This window comes from Geotrypetes seraphini, chromosome 13 (genome assembly GCF_902459505.1).
Source record: "Geotrypetes seraphini chromosome 13, aGeoSer1.1, whole genome shotgun sequence".
NCBI lineage: Eukaryota > Metazoa > Chordata > Amphibia > Gymnophiona > Dermophiidae > Geotrypetes > Geotrypetes seraphini.
In genome coordinates this window covers 39,398,696-39,422,090 of record NC_047096.1, presented here as the reverse complement: position 1 = coordinate 39,422,090, position 23,395 = coordinate 39,398,696, and the positions used below count along the sequence as shown (strand labels likewise).

Below are 23,395 nucleotides of genomic sequence, written 5' to 3'. Positions count from 1 at the left end.
GTTTGAGTTTTTGCCAGGATCTTGGCCTCCATGAAGATGAGATATTGGGCTAGATCAGTGGTCTCAAACCCTTTGCAGGGCCACATTTTGGATTTGTAGGTACTTGAAAGGCCTCAGAAAAAATAATTATGTCTTATTAAAGAAATGATATAATTTTCCATGAGGTAAAACTCTAGTTTATAAATCTTTTGACTAAGTCTTTAATATTATTATTATTGGCTCGACACGCACGTATTTCGGCCAATATGGCCTGCCTCAGGAACCTTCCTTAAAAGATCAATTACTTGGGTAAATCACTTTATCCAATTCCTCATGTACAGCCCTGACCAAAACAAGATCTTCAATAAATAACGTTGAGCAGACGTAAACCCCAAATGGATCTCTTTTTCCATATGTGTGTAGTTCCTTTTGAAATGAGGGATAGATGTATGCTGGTCTATATTTGGCGAAAGTTAACCGGCTAGGAACGGCCTCAGACTGTTAACTTGTGTCTCGGTGACTAACCAGTCATTTTCAGAGGCATTTCATCAGTTATATCTGCTGAAAATGCCTGGTTAGCGCCACATAAAAAGCAGAAAATGGGGGCATTTTGGGGGGTGTTCTGGGGAATGAAACTGCTTAAGTCTGAATTCTGAACTTAATTGACTTAATGGGAAATAAAGCTGCATAAAAAGAAGACCTATCTTTGCCTGCTAAGCCATGACTGATTAAGTCTGAATATCACCTTAACCATCCATGCAATATCTGGCAATGAAAGACCCAGATATTCAATGTCAGCCACTGAAAATAGCCCCGCATTGAACATACTGGTTGAACGCCAGCAGTAGGCAGTCACATCACTGCCCGCCGCTGGCTGAATCTCGTCCCAAGCCACACCAAAACCAGGTATTATGGATTTCCATGTGTTAATATCAGCTTTCTGAAGCTGGTTTTTATTTCTGTATGTGATATTGTGACCGGGTAAGACCTGGACTGGAGTAGCCCAAGCTCTGACCTGGGTCATCCAAGCCTCAGCCGAGTGGTTGAATGAGGCATGGAGGGTAGAGGCGTGTTTGCATCAAAATAAAAAGGTCCAGTACAGGTGTTTAGTGTGAATTTTAAGATGACTTTATTTTCTGGCTTTATACTGTAGTGCCATTTAAACTACAAACAAACAAACAACTCCCAATGGGTGGCTAAACAACCTGTTAGCCCACCAAGCTTATTCATTTTACAGTTCAAGGAAAAATATGGCAAACTTTAAACTACTTGCCTCTGAAGCAATTCTCAGGGTGTAATTAGCCCTTAACTCTTCTGTTACCCTTTGTTAATCAGAAGCAGTCATTCTTAATGTCTTTGTTACTTTGTTTTTTTGAGGCAATACCACATTATCAGAAACAGGTTTTACTTCCCTCAGACTTCACTCTGTGACCATGCCCTCAACCATGCCTAATTCCTCAGGCTCAATTTCAATATCCTCTACTGACATTTCTTCTGGCATTTTCATCTCATATTCAGTACCTTCAGAAGAAAGATTATAGGCTTGAGCTCCGAGGTCTTCCATCTGCATGTTTTGGGACATGCTGATCTCTGCCTTCTGAATCCGGGCTTGCACAGGTCAGCTTCTTCTCAAGGATTCAGGAATGCTGTAAGTTTGTGGCTGCTTCCTTGGCCTAGAGACCACACCCTTTTCTCTTGCATAGGGCTGATTGCCTCTCAAAACACCTGTGGTTCTCTGGTGCTTTGCTAATGAGCCTGGATAGCTTCCCTGCTCACTAACCCTGACCCCAGCAGAGTTGATTGCAGAAGCTAATCCCTTTGTGGGTTTTGCTATTACCTGCCTAGTGCATGCTGGTTCCTGTAGTTCTTTGCCTTTAGCATTTCCTACACTAGAACTAGCAAGTATAATCAGGTCACTTTTGGGTTGCCTTTCACTGGGGATAAATTCTGCAGGGCAGTTCCCTAACCTGCCTGCTCCTAGGGGTAGGTTTAGGGATAGTTTTAGAACACTGCAGGGTTTCTTCCAGCTTGACAGAACTCTCCCTGTCAAATATTCACCCCTTAAAACCCGACTTATTCTTGTCCTAGGTGCTGGCACAGGCCTAGCCTATTCTCCTACCTGGGAACAGGTTTCATGGCTCAGGGACCCTTCCTCATATTCTACAAATTCATTAGTGGACCCCTGTTCTCCCCTCTCGGTATGATCGGATATTAGCCCTTCACTAATTCTAGGAAAACAAATTTTCTCACAAAGCAGTTGGACAATCCTGTCCCTCTGCCTCACCTTGTAATCCACCTGTCCCAAATTGAACATGAGGATTTTTAGGGCTCCTCGGTACTCCAAGTCAATGACCCCTGCCCCTACATGTAGACCATACCTGGTCGCAAGACCTGACCGCGATGCAATACGGTCATAGTATCCTCTAGGTATTGCCACCTGCAGGTCAGTGGGGATCAGGCACCTTTCACCTGCGGGAATGACCACCTCCTTAGCACTAGACAGGTCACAACCTGCTGCTAACTCTGTGGCTCTATAGGGTAACGACCTGGAAATTGGCATGACGAGCGAGATGATTAAATATGCAGACAATACAAAGTTATTCAGAGTAGTGAAGACACAGAAGGATTGCGAAGACCTGTAATGTAACAAACACACTTGAGAAATGGCCTGCAACATGGCAAATGAGGTTTAACGTGGATAAGTATAAAGTGATGCATGTCGGTAACAAAAATCTTATACACAAATCTTATACAGGATGTCCGGTGCAGTACTGGAAGAGACCCCGCAGGAAAGAGACATGGGAGTACTGGTCGACAAGTCAATGAAGCTGTCCGCGCAATGCGCAGCATTGGCGGGAAAGAGGGTGAACAGAAGGCTAGGAATGATTAAGAAGGGGATCACAAACAGATCGGAGAAGGTTATCATGCCGGGCCATGGTACGCCTCCACTTGGAATACTGCATCCAGCACTGGTCACCGTACATGAAGAAGGACACAGTACTACTCGAAAGGGTCCAGAGAAGAGAAACTGAGATGGTTAAGGGGTTGGAGGAGTTGCTGTAGAGTGAGAGATTAGAGAAACTGGGCCTCTTCTCCCTTGAAAAGAGGAGACTGAAGGGGGGACATGATCGAAACATTCAAGATAATGAAGGGAATAGACTTAGTAGATAAAGAAAGGTTGTTCACCATCTCCAAGGTAGAGAGAACGAGAGGGCTATCTCTAAAGTTAAAAGGGGATAGATTCCGTACAAACGTAAGGAAGTTCTTCACCCAAAGAGTGGTAGAAAACTGGAACGCTCTTCTGGAGGCTGTTATAGGAGAAAACACCCTCCAGGGATTCAAGACAAAGTTAGACAAGTTCCTGCTGAACCAGAATGTACGCAGGGAAGGCTAGTCTCAGATAGGTCTTTGACCTAAGGGCCGCCACGGGAGCGGACTGCTGAACACGATGGACCACTGGTCTGACCCAGCAGTGGCAATTCTTATGTTTACTATAATCGTATGCAAAGAAGCCCAATTTATTCCTATGGGTTTCTTGGCATTTAGCCTTCGCTAATCATTAACGTGTGTTAAATCCATTGGCACACCTTAGTGAAAGGACCCCAAATACTTGAAAATTGTTTCTGAAGGAAAAAACAACTGGGAGTTAGATTTAAAGATTCGGATGAAAGATAAAAGCTTGCAGGTTAGTTTTGTTTAAACCATGTTGAAAACAGGTCTCTTTTATGTAAGGATTTATATTTCCTGAAAATACTGAAAGGGACCAAATGCCATAGGAAAAATAAAATCATTCAAGCATAATCTTATGTGCAAACCTTAAGGCTCTAGCAAATGTTCTAGAGCAGTGTTCTTCAACCTTTTGAAACCTATGGACTGGCAGAAATAAAATAATTATTATGTGTACTGGCACTAGTTCGCGGACCGGCAGTTGAAGAACACTGGGTTAAGTCGTGGGCCAGACCCCACCCCCATAACAGTACTAATTGTAACTCCATTTTTTCCATTCATTTTTCCAATACACACACAATATAATCGTATTAACAACACATAATGGTTAACCACACAATTAAACTACACAAAGCACACTGTATGCTTCTCAATATTCATTCCTACCAGAACACAGATAACACCTATGCAAATATGGGATCAAAAACTAAAAGTACTGGGTTTAGCTCCCAAATATATTATTGAGCTTTTCTCTTTTGCAACCAACAGACATAAAAGAAACTCACATCTGAATTTTGTTTTTCCGCCTGTTAGAGGATGTAAACTTAAAAAAATCTTCAAAATCTTTTTTCATATCAAGCAGCGTTATGGGGTAAGGATTTAGAACAATTGTTTTTGCTTACTGACACCTATGGGGAATTTAGGAGATATCGAAAAACATATCTGTTTTTCAAGTATTCAGGCAGCTAATTCATAAAAATTTTATTATGCACTATTTTGATCATTTTAGTGTCTCTAATTATTGGCTTTAAACTTTTTTTTTAGTTCTATAGTTCTATTCAACTTCTTTTATTGGTTTTTTTAAACTATTGTAAACCGCATAAAACTTTACGGCATTGCGGTATATAAACTGGTTATTATTATTATTAATATATACCAACAAACCCTAAGGTGCAAGACTCTGCATGCAGTACAACCCTGGAGGAAAAGAAACAAATGTATTTCTTCCTGAAAAGACAGGTATCCAACAGGATAGATTATACAGTACTGTATACATAGGGCAGCTATACAAACATCTCAAGCCAAAAAGCAAATACATGGAGAACAATGATAGCCTATTCATTCAAGCTACACAGGAACAGTGTGCTTGAAACACCAGGGCTCTAAACTCCTGAACCAACGTAAAAGATCACTAAACGTACTCCAAATTAATTACTTTTCGCAAAATGCTAGATCTGCTTTTCACATGCTATTACCTTCTTTAGAAAAATGATAAACTGATCGCTGGCTGAATTACTGACGTTGTCTTTCTGTTTTCACATGGAAAGTTTAGGAATTATGAGGCATATTGTCAGAAATATCGGACACTATATGAAAAAGAAAAAGATTTTTATGTGAAGAGTGATTATAGAAAGAAATAGAAGTGGAGAGTCGAAAAGGGACCCCACCAAAAAGAGCTGAGATAGTATCTCTTTTCTATTGTCAACCAGTGGTGTAGCCAGAAGGCAATTGTTGTGTCGGCCAACAGAAATTTTGGATGATCACACATTTCCTCTCCCTATACCCCCTCCCCCAGTGCCTCTTTTCCCCCTGCGGGGGCCCCCCAAAACCCTTAAAAACCAAGGAGTAGATATTCAAAGCAATTACCATTTGTGTGGGGCTACCTGGGGATACGCAGTGATGCTGAATATCCCTGCTAAGCATCTAGCCCCTAACTGACTAGGGGTAACTGCATAAAGGGCCCCTTTTACAAAGCTGTGGTAGTGAGTCCTGACACCGCAAATGCGACTCAGCCTATAGGAATTGAATGGGCTGCGTCGCATTTGCTACACGGGAATTGCTACTGCGGCTTTGTAAAAGAGGCCCAAAGTTAGGACAGTGAAACAACTGTTCCAACTTTATGTGGCGAGTTAACCAGCCACTGGTCAGTATAAAACAGGAGTAACAAACCAAATATCAGAAAACTTATTTAGATAGGATGGAAGACCAGAAACAACCAGGCCTAACATCCATCAAAGAGATAAAATGAGAGCGCCTAATGAATAAGCCTATAACAAGGTCTCAAATTTGACATGATTGGTCATCTATTGTCCGACAATAACCTATTCCAGAGTATGGGTGATAAAAATACAAACAAACAAAAAATGATTGATTGACAAGTGCACTCAAACCTCACTGCAGCAGGAGTGTTGAAACGACCTTAGTGAATGGGAACAGACTTATGTAATAATGGGTGAGATTAAGTACAATGAATGGCACAATGTGTTTGTAAAAGGATTTTAAGCTGAATTTTATAAGATATAAGGAGCCAATGTTATTCAGTTAGGAAAAGAGACGTGTGATCCTAGTTCTTGGCCATTGATAGAAACTTGACTGTTATGTTCTGTGTTGTTTGTAGATGTTTGAGCGGTAAGCCTGCTAAACCAGCCAAGTGAGAATTTTTTAATTATTATTTAGTTATGCTTTTTCAAATACAAACACAACAATCCTCGTTACAGCAAATCAGAGGATTAATAATAAGAAACAAAAATACATATATTGCAAAATAAACATTAACCACCTAATGCAATGCGCTGTCGCACAAAACTCAAATGTAGTCTTCTAAAACGATATTTTTGAGATTAACTGGGATCTCAAGTGCTCACAGCCATAGTATTGAAGTATTTTTCAAAATCAATGGCCGATACCGTGAGCTATCATTAAACCCTTATGTAATCTCTATTTTCTCTTCTGCTTATGTTCTATGCATTTTATTATTTATTTTTACTTTTTACTTTTATAATTTTTCCTTTTATAAAATGTATAAGTTAATTGCTTTTCTATCCCATATAGTGTAAAATCACTTATCTTATTTTCTTTCTTAATATTTCTCCTGATGTTTGTTCACTTCAATATTTCATTCTCACTTCCTTCACTTGGATATTGTATTTCACTTTCTTTCCTTTATTCTCTTTACTCTACGGAAGATCTCCGTTTCGCACCCAAATTTTAACACGGGGCTTCGTCAGGAAAGCGATAACATTCACTATAGAAAAAGCAAATTCCATTAATATTCACTTTAAAAACGGGTTTCAACATTAACTCTCACGTATTTATTTTAATATAATCTTTAATTCTTTGCGCTAAACTAGGTAATATGGTGATAGCTATTGGGAACAATTTTTCTTTTCTACATCATATACATTATAAATTCTTCTTTACATAATGTTTTAAACTTCCTTATGCATTATATTATAAAACACTCTGTTTTTCAGACACAAGATTCTACTCTTCCGTTTAACACAAATATCCTCTATACCCCGTTCGGATCAAAATAGCTTTTTCGCCTACCTCGCTTCTAATCATGACATGAAGATACTTCAGACTGGAGTCTCAAATCAATTCTAGGAGACTTCTTCTTGGTCTGCATAACCAGCTGCTATTGATCGGAGAATACGCCAGGCTCTAACTCTTTCTCATTTAAAGCCCAACATTGGCTTCTGACATCACATCCGGTAAAACCGGTGCAGCCACGGCCCCACTTAGACTCCGCCCCCTAAGCGTGCGTCATGACGTCACCCAGATTAAACTGAACTGAACTGAACTGAACGAAAGCCTGCTACTGTCATTCATTATAACTGGCAATCCTTTTTTTATGAAATTCTCTTCTCATTTACTCTTAATATATTCATAAACCTTTTTCTCATTTGCCTCCAGTTTTTACCTCTCTGCTATCATTATTATCTTTCAAAAAAAGGTTTGCCAGTTAATGGCTATGTTTAGCCCTTGGGGTTGTAAGCTGCCTAAACGCTCAATCCACCTTTGTTCTGTCTGTAACAGCTTTCTCCCCCTATCTCCTCCTCGTATTGATGTTTCAATTTTATCAATTACCATACATTTTAGTTGGAGAAATATTAAGAAAGAAAATAAGATAAGTGATTTTACACTATATGGGATAGTAAAGCAAATAACTTATACATTTTATAAAAGGAAAAATTATAAAAGTAAAAAGTAAAAATAAATAATAAAATGCATAGAACATAAGCAGAAGAGAAAATAGAGATTACATAAGGGTTCAATGATAGCTCACGGTATCGGCCATTGATTTTGAAAAATACTTCAATACTATGGCTGTGAGCACTTGAGATCCCAATTAATCTCAAAAATATCGTTTTAGAAGACTACATTTGAGTTTTGTGCAACAGCGCATTGCATTAGGTGGATAGTGAATTTCACAATAATAGCTTGAGTGGTAAAATAAACATTAAGCCAGTAAATAGTACAACCTTCAAAATAAATATACAATATATGTTTATAGAAATATCGTATATAACACTTCCTTAGACCACCATAATTTACCCTTTTAGGAAGCAAAATAGAAATGACAAGGAGATCACATACAGAGTTAATTATCGACTTAAGAAACAGGCTTAATGTGGTTTATACCGGTTTAAATTATTTTCCTTGCAGCTCCTTAGGTAAATTTTGCAGGGATATATTTAGCGAGTGGCTCCTATTTTTATTGTTTCTTCCCTCATAGTCAGAAACAACTTCCTCCATTCTTGAATGGATTTAGTAACATCAGGAAATATCCAAATTTTTTCTCCCAAAAATAAACTTGGGAGAAATGGAAAAAAGTTCTTATAATCATATTTAAATGCTGCTCAAAAACCAATGATACTATCAAGGTTTCAAGTTTCAAGTTTATTAAGATTTGTTATCTACGCAATATCATATATTTCAATGCGTATAAGAATTATTTTTTAAAAGGGGAGGACAAAACAAGACATTGTATATAAATTATATATGTTCTAATACAAACTGGTACAAAAGGCAAGGAGGATGAACTACAATCTTTAAAGGAAGAAGAAACATTTAGGGAAGAACACATATGGTGGGAACACATAAAAAATAAAAAAATAAATAAAGGATAATTTAGCAACTTACTCATAAGATTGATAAAGGTCTAAAGGTTTAGTAATTGGTAAGTTTTGCTGTCTATATTTTGAATGCGTCCTTATACAGAAAACTGTTTAAGAAGCACTTGAATTTTTCTAAGGAAGGTTCATTATGTAGGTATAGTGGTAAATTGTTCCAAACCTGGGGTGCTATGACCGAGAAAATGGTAGATCTCTTGGTCCCTATTATTTTTAGAGAAGGAATAGTTAATAAATGTTGTATTGATCTGAGTGCCCTAAATGGAGAATACGGAGCATGTGATTGTTGAATTTTAAAAGTTAACAATATGATTTTTAAAAGTTATTCTATGTGTGATTGGTAGCCAATGTGCAGCTTGTAAAAGTGGTATAACGTGGTCATATTTTTTTGCATTTGTAATAATTTTTATTGTTGTATTTTGTATTATCTGTAGCCTTCTTATTTCTTTATTGGTTATGCCATGGTATAAAGTATTGCAATAATCTAGCCTAGAGATGATTAATGAGTGGATTAGAATGTTGACAGCTTCAGGTTTTAAAACTTTTGATAATGATCTGATGAGACGTAACTTATAAAAGCAATTTTTAACTACTGAACGAATTTGGTTATGATAGGAGAGTTCCTGATCTAGTGTTACTCCCAATATTTTTGTTGTAGTTACTACTTGGAGAGGGATATTATATTATTTAAATCTAGTTCTTGTGATTTATCCAATTACTTATCTACAGGATTTTCAAGATTTTCTGATTCTTTTCTTGGACTATATTAAATTCTATTTAATTGTGGTATTATTTCACAAGAAATTTTAAAGTTTCCGTTAGATATCTTTTGAAGTTATCAATAGGTGTAGTCAAAGTCAATTTAGGAAAATTAAGTATTCGTAAGTTCAACCTGCGATTAAAGTTTTCCAATTGCTCAATTTTCCATTGAAGCAAAAGATTATCTTTAACCATAATAGTAGAAAGAGTTTGTAAAGAAGAAATATTTATTAACGTGTTCAAATTTCGTATTAATTTCAAGTTGAAATTTTTGTACTGATGTGGTAAATCATCCAATTTACTCACGACTTCAGCTGATTTTGTCACTGCGTTTTCCAGTCTCTGCAGTGCCTTCCAAATGCTTTCCAAAGTCACTGTCGAGGAGCTGAGTCCCTCTGCTCCTTCTGATGTTATCTCAGCGTCTTGGTCTGCACGGGATCCCCTGGTCTACACGGCAACCCCCTCGGCGTGTTAACACCAGGCTCATCTCAACCTTGGCACTCTCACGTCCCACGCCGTCCTGCGCTAGTTTCAGCAGTGATCGAGCTGCGGGGCTGGGGGCGAGGGGAGAACAAAGTTATTTCAAGGCCCAAGTGTCCAGCGGCTCCTTCCAACAAAGCTACAATGGCAAAGTCCCCTCCCCCCCGTAATAACTGGCGAGCTTGTCATAAATCGGTCCATCGACGATTGCTTGGGCGTAGAGGGGTCTATCCGGAAAACACCCTTGCGTTTAGTATGGGGAATATTCAAAATCCTCTCGAAGAAAAAAGTATTTCCAGCAGCAAACAGCAAGGTAGGATGGAACTCCGATTCTGGCTGCTCACGCCGCGGTCATCTTGTTTCCTTCACCGGCCAAATGTCCAAACGAGAATTTTAATAGTCCAGGTGATTGAAAAGCAAAACATTCTTGAGACAATGAAGGTTTTTGGTGTCCAACAGAAACGTAACCATTGTAATTTTCTTCAGTACAGCAGAATAGATACAGAAGATGGTGACTGAGCTCTGTCTGCTAAAGGGTTCTAAGGAATAGCGAGTGCCAGAGTGGAATTAGTAGCTGGGCTTGTAAACCTAATAACCATGTATTTATGAGGACTAAATTTTAATCCAAGCTCCTCAAGCCAAATTAAAAATGAGTCAAGACAGGAGTTAAGTCCACAGAAGACAATATATTACATTAGTGATTTCTATTCTACCATTACCTTGCAGTTCAAGGCAGATTACAGAAGGAGTTATCTGGCCATTTCCAGAGGTCTGAATACAATCAACATAGGAAAATGTACTAACAACGAAGCTCTAAATAAGAGTAAATAAAATCAAAATCAAATTGCGTTGGTGCCTAGATGGAACCCTGAAGTATGCAATGGGAAAAGAATCTTGGTTTGGGAAAGTTGGGAATCCTGCATAACCTGGAATGATCTCTTGGGCAGGCGTGATTCAAACCAGTTAAAGACTGTACCCTCCAGGCCAGTTCTTCTAATTTTTCGACAGTAGTGTATGATTTACAAGATCAGTGGCCACATTGAGGTCAAGTTGGACTGTAACAGAGCCCTTACAGACATCTTAAGTTCATTCTAAGGACTCAGTAGTAGTAAGGCCAGCCAGTGCCAAGTGTGTCCATAGCTGTCCCTGTGCAGCCCAGCAGTGAGCTTCCTATCTCTTTCCCAGTATCAAGAAATGGGTTTAAGGCAGAGCTTGCACATATCCTGCCATACCTGGTGATCCTTGGAAGCCCAGGTTGGGTCAGAGTGAGTCTGTGGTTTTACTAAGTATGAAGAGTGTTCCACTCGTGTGCCAGCTGTCTGCTTGCTTGGATCTTGCCTACATCAGAATCACTTGCCTTATGCCCCGTGGTGGTGGCGACGGCTCTGCGGTCGATGGGCCTTCAGGTCTTTCCGTACCTCGACGATTGGTTAATCAAAGCCTCGATGAAAGAGGGGGTTATTTCAGCGACCTTTCAGACTATTACCTTCCTTCAGAGTCTGGGGTTCGAGTTGAACTTCTCAAAGTCTCAGTTGTGCCCCTCTCAGTCCCTCCAATTTATCGGGGCCGTGCTGGACACGGTTCGCCTCCGGTCGTTCCTGCCTCCCCCTTGGGAGGCCAAGCTCGTGCGGCTGAGCCAGCAGGTTTCCCTGCGGACTTCGGTCTCGGCCATTCAGATGATGGTCCTCTTGGGACAATTGGCCTCCACCGTGCATGTCACACCGTTAGCGAGGCTGCATCTAAGGGTCCCTCAGTGGACTCTGGCCTCTCAGTGGCGACAGGATCGGGATCCCGCTTCTCATCACATTGCGGTGACTCCCTCCTTGAAACGCTCGCTCCTTTGGTGGACCAGCTCTTCCAATCTTTCAAGAAGGGTTGCTCTTTCTCACTCCTCAGCATCACAAGGCACTGACAACGGACTCCTCAGCGTATGCTTGGGGGGGGGCGCATCTCGACGGTCTGGGTACGCAGGGCCTTTGGTCGAGTGCGGATTGTCGTTGCCACATCAACTTGTTGGAGCTTCGGGCCATTTACAATGCCATGGTGCCTTCCGCCATTTGCTTCAGATTGGGTGGTCCTGGTACGCACGGACAACCAGGTAGCGATGTATTACGTCAACAAGCAGGGGGGTACGGGTTCCCTGTCTCTCTGCAAGGAGGCTCTTCGCCTTTGGAATTGGGCGTTCCGCCACAACATCTATCTTCGTGCGGTTTACATCCAGGGCGAGCATAACTGCCTGGCGGACAAGTTAAGCAGCCTACTGCAGCCGCACGAATGGTCTCTCCATTCCCAGACTCTGCGTCAGGTGTTTCTTCGGTGGGGGACTCCACAGATAGATCTCTTCGCCTCGCCCCTCAATCACAAGTTGCCTCTTTTCTGCTCCAGGGTGTTCTCCACGGATTGTCTCGAGGCCGATGCGTTCCTTTTGGATTGGACGGGCAGGTTCCTGTATGCATTTCCTTCCTTCCTATTGATTCTAAGGACGCTTGTCTATCTCGGGCCTGCCCGCGCCACCATGATTCTGATCGCTCCTCAGTGGCCTTGGCAGCCGTGGTTTTCCCTGCTTCTTCAACTCAGTGTCAGGGATCCTCTGCTTCTGCCTGTGTTTCCTTCTCTGCTATCTCAGAGTTGGGGTTCGCTGTTGCATCCCAATCTGCAGTCTCTTCATCTGACGGCTTGGTTCCTTTCCACCTGACTTCTTCCCTTGAGTTGTCCCAGTAGGTGAGGGATGTTCTGGAAGCTTCTTGGAAGGCTTCTACTAGGCAGTTTTATGCCCAGAAGTGGACTAGATTCGCCACGTGGTGTGCTTTAAATCAGGTGGAACCTTTGTCTGCTTCTTTATCTTCGGTTTTGGATTATTTGCTTCATTTGTCTCGGTCTGGCCTCAAGACCAATTCTGTTCGTGTACATCTTAGTGCGATTGCCGCCTTCCATCGGCAGCTTGTTGGGAAGTCGCTTTCTTTTTTTTTTTAAACGTATGTTTATTAGCAGTGAAAGATACACCACCCAACAGGGCGCAAACAAACAACAATAGGGCAAAAATTGTCCATGACAAGCGAAAATACAGTAGCCTAGGCGAAGCTTCCAAAACAGATCCCCCCACACAGATACAGTATGTAACAAGAATAAAGAGACATCGAGGGCATCGGAAACATAAGCGATGAAGGACAACCGATTGAGATAAAGCCGCCCAGCTGGGACGGCGATCTCACACCTTTTTAAATATTAGACAAATAACCCATAGAACCACAAAGAGCTCACAGCACCACTCACATACTGCACCATCCACACCGGTCAGGCAAAACACACATTCCCCCAATCCCCTCCCACCCTCCCCCCACCCTCCCCCCCTTCCCTGGGGCACCAGAGCAAGATAGAGAGAAGAATTAATGGAGCATATCAGAGGTATTGCAGGGGGAACACAGATTAGAAACTAAACAGGCGCCATTCCCCCGTCCTGTTCTTGTGATGGCACCAGGTCCCTCAGTCTCTCCCACAGGCCAACGTAATGTTGCTTAAGCACATTCGGAGATCTAGCATACAACCGAATTTCAAACTGAGCCACTTCCCGGAGTCTACTCCTCCAGTGGGGTATCGGAGGCGATTCCACCGACATCCAATAAGTCAAAATCAATTTTTTCACTACGAGTATAACATTATAGAAGAATCTACATTGGGGGATAGTGAAATCTTGATCCTGGAGGGAGGTCTGCAGACCCAGAAGGAGAAACCCATAGTCCCATTCAACCGTACGTTGCACAGCGCGCTCCAGCAGGGTGAGAGCCTCCTGCCATATACTCAATTTGGGGCATTCCATAAAAGAGTGAAGGTACGTACCTACTCGGTTCTTGCATTTAACACAGAAATCACTGTCCCAAAGCCCCAGGCGCGCCCCTCGCTGGGCAGTGAAATAGGCCCGGTGGAGAATCTTATACTGGAGTTCCTGAAAGTCAGCAGACTTAGTGTAAGAGTATAAAGTGCTGAAACAAGCTAAAAATTGGGGTTCGGAAATATCCTGTCCCAAATCCTGTTCCCAGGAGGAGCGCACAGGGGCAAGCACCGATAGGGGGAGAGACACCTTAAGGACTCGGTACCAGTGGGCAAGGGAATTAGCTATGGGCGGGGTAGCCGAGAAAAGAGTATCCAGATGACCTTTAACCCAAACCCCATCACCTCCTCTACGTTCAACATCCCAAAAGTGACGCACTTGAAAGTAAGAGAATAAATAACAAGAGGGGAGGCCCCACGCGTCTCGTGTTTGCTGGAAGGATGGGAATCCAGCGGGAGATAAATCAAGTAAGTCCTCCGTCGTCCCGCAGCCCCGAGCCGCCCATTGCTGAAATACTGAGTTACCCCAACCCGGCTGAAACCTGGAATTGCCCACCAGATGTACAAAAGGAGACACCTCCGGCGACAGCTGTTGTCTGCGCCTCCACCATCGCCATGCCAGTCTAAACGGTCGTAAAAAACGAAAGCAAACCAGATATCTCCTCCCGGGATCGTCCTGACGATGTAATGTATTCATAAAGTGAAAAGGGGAGCTCCAGCCCGCTAGCCAACCCCGAGGAGAATAACGAGAGTACCCTGTATAACCCTCATGAATCCAGCGAATGAGAGACGCTACATTATATAGCCGAATATCCGGGACATTAAGTCCCCCCAGGCATTTGTCCAATGTAAGTTTGGACATCGCTATCCGAGGGGCTCGGGACCTCCAAATAAAACGAGAAATAGTAGATTAAAAGCAAATTCGTCCCGTCTGCTAAGCCAAAGAGGCATAGTCTGCAAGGGATACAGAAGTTTCGGAACCAAAACCATTTTTACCAAAGCTACCCGACCCAGGATACCCAACGGTAGCTCCTGCCAGGTCTGGCATAACTTTCCAATAGCTTCAAGTTGCCGTCAAATGTTGGCATTGTAAAGAGTAGGCAGGTCAGTACTAAGGTATATTCCCAAATAGCGCATCGGTTTAGTCGTAGGGGCAATAGGCAACACTGCATGCCAAGGCTGCGCTGGGCCCCCTGACAGCAGTAGGAGTTCCGACTTGCTACAGTTAACTTTTAAACCAGACAAGGCTCCAAAGGCTCGAATCACCTCCAAGGCTCTGGGCAGGTGCAGGGGAACCTGGTCCATATAAAGTAAGATGTCGTCAGCAAATAAGCTGATCTTGCATTCCTGCCTCCTCACCACAACGCCCTTGATGGTTTCATCCTGTCGGACCTTAGCTGCTAGGGGCTCGATAGCCAAAAGAAAAAGAAGAGGGGATAGAGGGCAGCCCTGTCTCGTACCCCTCTGCAGGCCAAAATCCCCAGTCAAACCCCCGTTAATCAGTAAGCGCGCCCTGGGGTTATGATATAAAGCCGTCACCCAGGCCAGAAACTCACCCTGAAAGCCACTCCTACGCAGGACCCAAAAAAGGTAGTCCCAGGAGATGCTGTCGAACGCTTTTTCCATATCCAGTCCTGCCACCGCCTCTTGGCCGCCCCTACCCACCCTGTCGTGAATCGCGCCCAGGACCTTCATCAAATTCATGGAGGCATATCGGCCAGGTACAAACCCAACCTGGTCTGGGTGAACAAGATCAGGGAGAAAGCGATTCAAACGCCGCGCCAAAGTCACGGCCAGAAGTTTGATGTCCTGATCTAGAAGGGAGATGGGACGAAGCGACCCCACCAGGTCCGGGTCCTTGCCCGGCTTTGGGAGCAGAACTATATGGGCCATATTATCCGGAAAGAAGCTTCCCGTCTCCGCTACCGCATTGTACATTGCACTCAGGGGTTGCGCCACCAGGTCCTCAAGAATTCGGTAATATTCAGGTCCGAACCCATCCGGACCTGGCGCCTTCGCCAGTTTGAGAGACCGAATGGAGACGCGGAGTTCAGCCTCGGATATGGGTAGGCTCAGCAATGCAGCCTGATCCTCCTCCAGGTGTGGTAGAGATAGGCCTCGGAAAAATTCCTCGAGAGCAGTCTCGTCCAACGGGCGTTTACTATACAGGGTCTCATAGTACCTGACAAACTGTTCTGCTATTTGGCTTTCCCCCTCATGCCGGGTTCCCTTAGTGTCGCGGATCGCAGTGATGAGTTGGCGTTTTTTATACGGTCGCACTAGATTTGCCAGAAGTTTCCCCGTCTTGCCCCCCCACCTATGCATGTTATACCGTTGAAACGCAAGTGTCTGTTCCGCTCGCTGGTGAAGTAAAATCTCAATGCGTTCTCGTATTTTCTTATAGTCCGTTCTATCAGAGTCCGACAGAGAGGAGATATGGGCCCTGCGGAATTGATGTAGTTGACGCGTAAGCGATAAAAGCTCTGCTCCCCTAGCCCGGCGTTTGGCAGCCGTATATGCAATCACGTCCCCCTCAGGACCGCCTTGGAGGCATACCAGAAAGATACCGGCCCTATTTCAGGAGTGTCGTTAGTAGCCTGGTAATCTACCCAACGCGCTCGCAGGTAGGTCCGAAATTCCTGATCATGATACAGATACAGTGTCATTTTCCAGGAGGAAGCCTTGCTACCAGCCGCAAGAGTCAAAGAAAGATCCACGGTGGCGTGGTCAGAAACCATGGATTCCACTATTTCCGACCTAGAAGCCCTGGAGAACAGCCGTTGGTCAAGTAAGATGTAATCTAGTCGGGCGTACACTATGTGGACATGAGAGTAAAAAGTAAAGTCCGAATCATACGGGTGTAGGGCCCGCCAGACGTCCACCAGGCCGAAGTGCTGTGCCAGGAATTCCACCCCTTTATTGTCATGATCCCTTAAACTGCCCCTGGGAGGTTTGCAATCCACCCCTGGGTCTGCAGTGATATTCATGTCTCCCCCCAGGATCACCTGGTAATCCGGGTGGGCCGAAACCATAGAGAGGACTGTGGAGAAAAATTTATGACAGTAGGTGTTTGGGGCATATAAGTTACAAAGCAGCAGCTTTAGACCCCAGACCTCCCCCAGAACAATAACATATCTCCCCTTCCGGTCCGTCAATTGTTTATGCAGGACAAAGGGCAACCGCTTGTGGAGTAGAATTGCACCCCCCGCTGTCGGCCCCCAGAAGTGGAGGAATAAACATCCCCGACCCAATTTCTCCGCAATTTGGAGTGTTCAATCTGAGTTAGGTGGGTCTCCTGTAAATAGGCCACATCCGCTTTCAAATTACGTAAGTTAGTGAGTATGCGAGATCTTTTGACTGGGGACCTGATGCCATCAACATTAAAGGTAACAATCCTTAGTTCAGCCATAGCAGAGAGAGGAACACGTTATAAAACTCAAAATCCAGAGGGAAACATCCCTCTGAGAACGTAAAGATTCATCCATTTTCCACTAGCCATACATGAACTGAGCCTGTGCAGGAATAACATATAAGTGCAGGCGAAGCCTCCCAGCTAAGCTTTGCCGCCTTCGCTATCCAGGTGCCCCATGCCCCAGCAACCATGACCCCCACGCAACCCCCCCCTCACACAACCTCGACTCAGACACACACCCCCACGCACACCCCACCCCCCATCCCCCCAGCAACCCCCCCTCCCCCCATGCTGCGCCCTCCCTGCCAGCATACGTACCCATATACACCCCCCAGCCTGCCCGGAGACCTCCCCCCCCTCCGGAACCTCCCCTTCTGCATCCCAAAGGACCATACAACCCCATGTGAAATGAAACGTAAACATAACACATAAGTCAATAAGGTATCTCCATCAAGTCCATGACAGATTCTATATAAGAACCACATTGTGCCAAAAGGATTGCCGAGCTGGCCATGATGTCCCCCGCCAAGTAGATCCCAAAAGGTCCCACAAAATGAAGTGTGGCCGGGAGATAAATAGGAGTCCTTGCAAGCACAAAGAAACAAGAGCCATGCACCAGTATGCACAATCCACCAGAACCATGCCCCCGAAGCGGGAAGTCGCTTTCTGTCCACCCCTTGGTTTCTCGTTTCATGAGGGGCCTCTTGAATGTCCATCCTCCTCTCAAGCCTCCCCTTGTGGTTTGGGATCTCAATGTGGTTCTCGCTCAATTGATGAAACCCCCCTGTGAACCCATGGATAAAGCTCATCTGAAGTTCCTTACTTGGAAAGTGATCTTCCTGCTTGCCCTCACGTCTGCTCGCAGGGTTAGTGAGCTGCAGGCTTTGGTTGCGGCCCCACCTTTTACTGTTTTTCATCATGACAAGGTGGTCTTGTGCACTCATCCCAAGTTCTTGCCTAAGGTAGTGTCAGATTTTCACCTTAATCAGTCTATTGTTCTTCCGGTGTTTTTTCCTAAACCCCATTCTCATCCTAGTGAGGTGGCGCTTCATACTCTTGACTGTAAGAGGGCGTTGGCATTCTATCTCCAACGCACCCAGTCTCATCAGAAGGTTCCGCAATTGTTCTTGTCCTTTGATCCTAATCGGTTGGGACGTCCTGTTTCCAAGCGCACCTTGTCCAACTGGTTGGCTGCTTGTATTTCTTTTTGCTACACTCAGGCTGGTCTCTCGCTGCATGGTCGGGTCAAGGACATGAAGTCCGAGCGATGGCGGCTTCTGTCGCTTTCCTCAGGTCCACACCAATTGAGGAGATCTGCAAGGCTGCCACTTGGTCTTCGGTTCATACCTTCACCCCTCGCTACTGTCTAGATACTTTGTCCAGGAGCGATGGCCGGTTTGGCCAGTCGGTTTTGCGTAATCTGTTTTCCTAAATTGCCAACTTCCCTCCGTCCCTTTTTGGTTAGCTTGGAGGTCACCCACATGTAGAGAATATGCTGCCTGCTTGTCCTGGGATAAAGCACAGTTACTTACCGTAACATGTGTTATCCAGGGACAGCAGGCAGATATTCTTGCAACCCTCCCACCTCCCCGGGGTTGGCTTCTTTGCTAGTTATCTGAACTGAAGACCACGAGGAGGGAATGCGCCCTCTAGTGGAGCGGGAAGGCACACACATGCATGGTGCAGCACCAGCAAACTTGAAATCTTCAATCAAGTTTGCTTGAAAAGCTGTCCGTGTCGGGGCTCCGTGGATGACGTCACCCACATGTAGAGAATATCTGCCTGCTGTCCCTGTATAACACCTGTTACAGTAAGTAACTGTGCTTTATAGTTTATAAATCTTTTGGCTAAGTCTTTAATAATATTATTGTAATTTATAGCTAAAGAGACATATGATCAAGAAACCATTTTATTTTACTTTTGTGATTCTGATGAATATACCGAGGGCCTCAAAATAGTACCCGGCGGGCTGCATGTGGTCCCTGGACCGCATGTTTGAGACCACTGGGCTAGATGGACCATTGGTTTAACCCAGAAAGGCTATTTTTATCTATAATAATAAAACTCTAAGCGCACATGCGCACTCCCACTTGCGTGTTCCGTGATCAGTAGGTCCCTGGCAGGTAGGAGTGCGCATGCGTGCCTAGGGTTCTGTTTTCATGTAAGCCGATTCGTCGTCTTCGCCCACCCCCCGCCGTACCCGAACCCCCATTGACCCTCCCACCCTAACCCTCCCACCGTGAGATGACAACAAACATCCCGCCTCCAGCAGCGTCTGCAGCACTCCAAACACGCTGCCTCGTGGCCCTCCACCGCCCCAATTTCCTCTGCCACTTTCCTGATGACATCATCAGAGATGTAGCAGAGGAGATCAGGACAGCAGAAGGCCGCGAAGCAGCGCGCTCAGTGCGCTGTGGATGCTGCCGGTGCCAGGAGGCCCGTCGGTTGACTCGCAATGGAAAGGTCAGTGGGGTAGACTGCACGTCGGCAGTAGTGGCGGAGGGGGGAAAGATGGAAACATGCTTCTCAAGGGTTATACTGCAAAGGTGGATGGGAGGGAGGGAGGCAGGCAGGCAGGCAGGCTGGCTTCGGAGGGTGGGGGTGGGACAAAGTCTGGAAGGCAGTGAGGGGGACATAGGAAGGAGGCACTGGGGGGCACTAAGGACATAGAAAGGGGAACTGAGGGCACTGACATAGGAGGCACCAAGGGCACTAAGGGCACAGGACAGAGGCACTGGGTGCACTAAGGACACGGAAAGGAGATACTGGGGGCACTATGGACACAGGATGGAGGCACTGGGGGCACTATGGACACAGAGGCACTGGGGGTACTATGGGCATAGGAAGGGGTACTAAGGACATGGGAATGGATACTAATGACTTGGAAAAGAGGCACTAAGGACATGGGAAGGGGCACTGATGGCACTAAGGACATAGGAAGGGGCACTAAGGACATAGGAGGCACTGAGGGCACTAAGGACATAGGAAGGGGCACTGATGACATAGGAAGGAGGCACTGAGGGCACTAAGGACATAGGATGTGACACTAAGGACATAGGAGGCACTGAGGGCACTAAGGACATAGGAAGGTGCACTAATGACATAGGAAGGAGGCACTGAGGGCATTAAGGACATAGGATGGGACACTAAGGACATAGGAAGGTGGAACTGGGGGCACTAAAGGACATAGGAAGGAGGCACTGAGGGCACTAAGGACATAGGATGGGACACTTTGGACATATGAAGGGGGCCACGGAGAAACAGGCATGGCGCAACAAAGAAATATAGGCAGGCAGGGGGCCAGGGAGACAGAGACAGAAAGAAAGACAGACAGACAGCGTCCAAGAAAAGAGAGAGAGACAAAGAAAAAAAACACAAACAGACATCTACTCTAGCACCCGTTAATGTAACGGGCTTAAACAAGTTTCAAGTTTATTAGGATTTTATATACCGCCTATCAAGATTATCTAAGCGGTTTTACAATCAGGTACTCAAGTATTTTCCCTATCTGTCCCGGTGGGCTCACAATCTACCTAATGTACCTGAGGCTATGAAGGACGGAGTGACTTGCCCAGGGTCACAAGGAGCAGCGCGGGGTTTGAACCCACAACCCCAGGGTGCTGAGGCTGTAGATCCAACCACTGCGCCACACACTCCTTAATAAATGGCCACAAACAAACCACAGTGGAGATACGTAGTAATGTTGGTGTGCAGTTTATTCATGAAATGTAAAAGTATGTGCAGTGGCTCGACACACATGTATTTTGGCCAATATGGCCTGCCTCAGGAGCCTTCCTTGAAAGGATCAATTACTTGGGTTAATCACTTCATCCAATTCCTCATGTACAGCTCTGACCAAAACAAGATCTTCAATAAATACCATTGAGCAGACGTAAATCCCAAATGAATCTCTTTTTCCATATGTGTGTACTTCTTTTAGCGAGAGTTAACCGGCTGTAACGGCCTCAGACTATTAACTTGTGTCTCGGTGACTAACCAGTCATTTTAAGAGGCATTTCATCGTTATATCTGCTGAAAATGCCTGGTTAGCACCACAAAAAAAGCAGAAAATGGGGGCATTCTGGGGGGTGTTCTGGGGAATGTGACTGCTTAAGTCTGAATTCTGAACTTAATCGACTTAATGGGAAATAAAGCTGCATAAAAAGAAGACCTATCTTTGCCTGCTAAGCCATGACTGATTAAGTCTGAATATCACCTTAACCATCCATGCAATATCTGGCAATGAAAGACCCAGATATTCAATGCCAGTCACTGAAAATAGCCCCGCATTGAACATACGGGTTGAACGCCAACAGAAGGCAGTCACATCACTGCCCGCTGCCGGCTAAACCTCAGCCCAAACCACACCAAAGCCAGGTATTATGGATTTCCATGTGTTAATATCAGCTTTCTGAAGCTGGTTTTTATTTCTGTATGTGATATTGTGACCGGTTAACACCTGGACTGGAGTAGCCCGAGCCCTGACCTGGGCCATCCAAGCCTCAGCCGAGTGGTTGAATGAGGCATGGAGGGTAGAGGGGTGTCTGCATCAAAATAAAAAGGTCCAGTACAGGAGTTTAGTGTGAATTTTAAGATGACTTTATTTTCTGGCTTTATACTGTAGTGCCATTTAAACTACAAACAAAAAATAAAAAAAAAACTCTCAATGGGTGGCTAAACAACCTGTTAGCCCACCAAGCTTATTCACTTTACAGTTCAAGGAAAAGTATGGAAACTTTAAACCGCTTGCTTCTGGAGCAATTCTCAGGGTGTAATTAGCCCTTAACTCTTCGGTTACCCTTAGTTAATCAGAAGCAGTCATTCTTAATTTCTTTGTTACTTTGTTTTGTGAGGCAATACCACATTATCAGAAATAGCTGTTACTCCACTCTGTGACCATGCCCTCAAACATGCCTAATTCCTCAGGCTCCATTTCAATATCCTCTACTGACATTTGTTCTAGCATTTTCATCTCATATTCAGTACCTTCAGAATGAGGTGGTGACGGAGACTACCATTCTGGGTTTCAAGTGTAAGTTGGATGTATACCTCCTTGCAAAACATATTGATGGATACGGTTAACCAGGGTCTCCAACTGGGAGCACCTGGCTTGGCCTCCGCTTGTGCGGGTCGCCGGAATAGATGGACCTAGGGTCTGATCCGGCGTAGGCATTTCTTATGTTCTTAAGAAAGATTATAGGCTTGAGCTCCAAGGTCTTCTACCTGCTTGTTTTGGGACGTGCAGATCTCTGCCTTCTGAATCTGGGTTTGCACATGTTAATGTCTCCTCAATGATTCAGGAATGCTGTAAGCTTGTGGCTGCCTCCTAGGCCTAGAGACCACACCCTTTTCTCTAGCAAGGGGCTAATTGCTCTCAAAACACCTGTGGTTCTCTTGTGCTTTGCTAATAAGCCTGGATAGCTTCGCTGCTCACTAACCCTGACCCCATCAGAGTTGATTGCAGGAGCTAATCCCTTTGTGGGTTTTGCTATCACCTGCCTGGTGCATGCTGGTACCTGTAGTTAATGGCCTTTAGCATTCCCTACACTAGAACTAGCAAGCAGTGGCGTACCTAGCCTATGTAACACCCGGAGCCCATCATTTTTTGACACCCCCCATCTGTATGAAAACATGATTTTTAGTAACAATCCACACGTCACACATGAGTACCTAGGAAAAAGCAGCATCTTACATACTGCAATGAGCAGTACAACATCAATACACCCATTGTAAAACTAAACAAGCCAGACTAGTAGAGATCAATCCTGCAGTCAATCCAAAAAAAACCATGTCTTTCGAACACACAAAACTCCTTCGCCTAGTATGGAATATGTAATTACAAACTAACTCCTCCCTCTTTTACAAAACTATAGTGTGGATTTTAGCCATGGAGGTAACAGCTTTGATGCTCATAGAATTCTGAGTATTAGAGCTGCTACCACCAAGGCTGGTGCTAAAAAATGTTCCACAGTTTTGTAAAATAGAAATGCATAGACAAAGGTTAAATTGAACCAGCAAGAAGCTGGACTCTGCATACAATGCAACCCCACAGAAACAGTGACACATGTCTCCTAAAGCAATAAATAAACAGAAAATGTTTTTCTACCTCTGTCTTCTTGTAACTCTCTTCCTTCCATCCACTGTCTGCCATCTCTCTTCCCCTATATGACATCTTCTCTCCTATGCCCCTTCCAGAAACTGTATGCCTCCCGCTTCCATCTCTCCTTTCACCCCCATTGGTCTGGCATCTTTCTCCTCTCCTTCCCTCTCCCACACCTCTCCTCTGCAATCCCTTTCCCTTTTTCCCTCATTTTTCTTTTCAATTTATTTTCTGCATCTGTCTAGATCACGTTCT

The 23,395-nt window shown here is 44.5% G+C and overlaps 1 protein-coding gene across 3 annotated transcripts in view; it reads right to left on the bottom strand.

The window, feature by feature from the left end:
- The window catches only part of LOC117347856 (galactosylgalactosylxylosylprotein 3-beta-glucuronosyltransferase 1-like), a 125,414-nt gene extending 103,056 nt beyond the window's left edge, over positions 1–22,358 (bottom strand). Inside the window, exon 1 of one of the 3 annotated variants that reach the window (XM_033919308.1) lies at positions 22,264–22,358. In XM_033919308.1, the coding sequence (XP_033775199.1) occupies positions 22,264–22,316 (53 nt within the window). In that variant the 5' untranslated portion in view covers positions 22,317–22,358. Of the gene's footprint in view, positions 1–1,500; positions 1,663–22,263 lie in introns of those variants that run through there. The other 2 variants (XM_033919307.1, XM_033919309.1) reach the window with 2 other exon arrangements.
- Between the last annotated feature and the right edge of the window lie 1,037 nt (positions 22,359–23,395).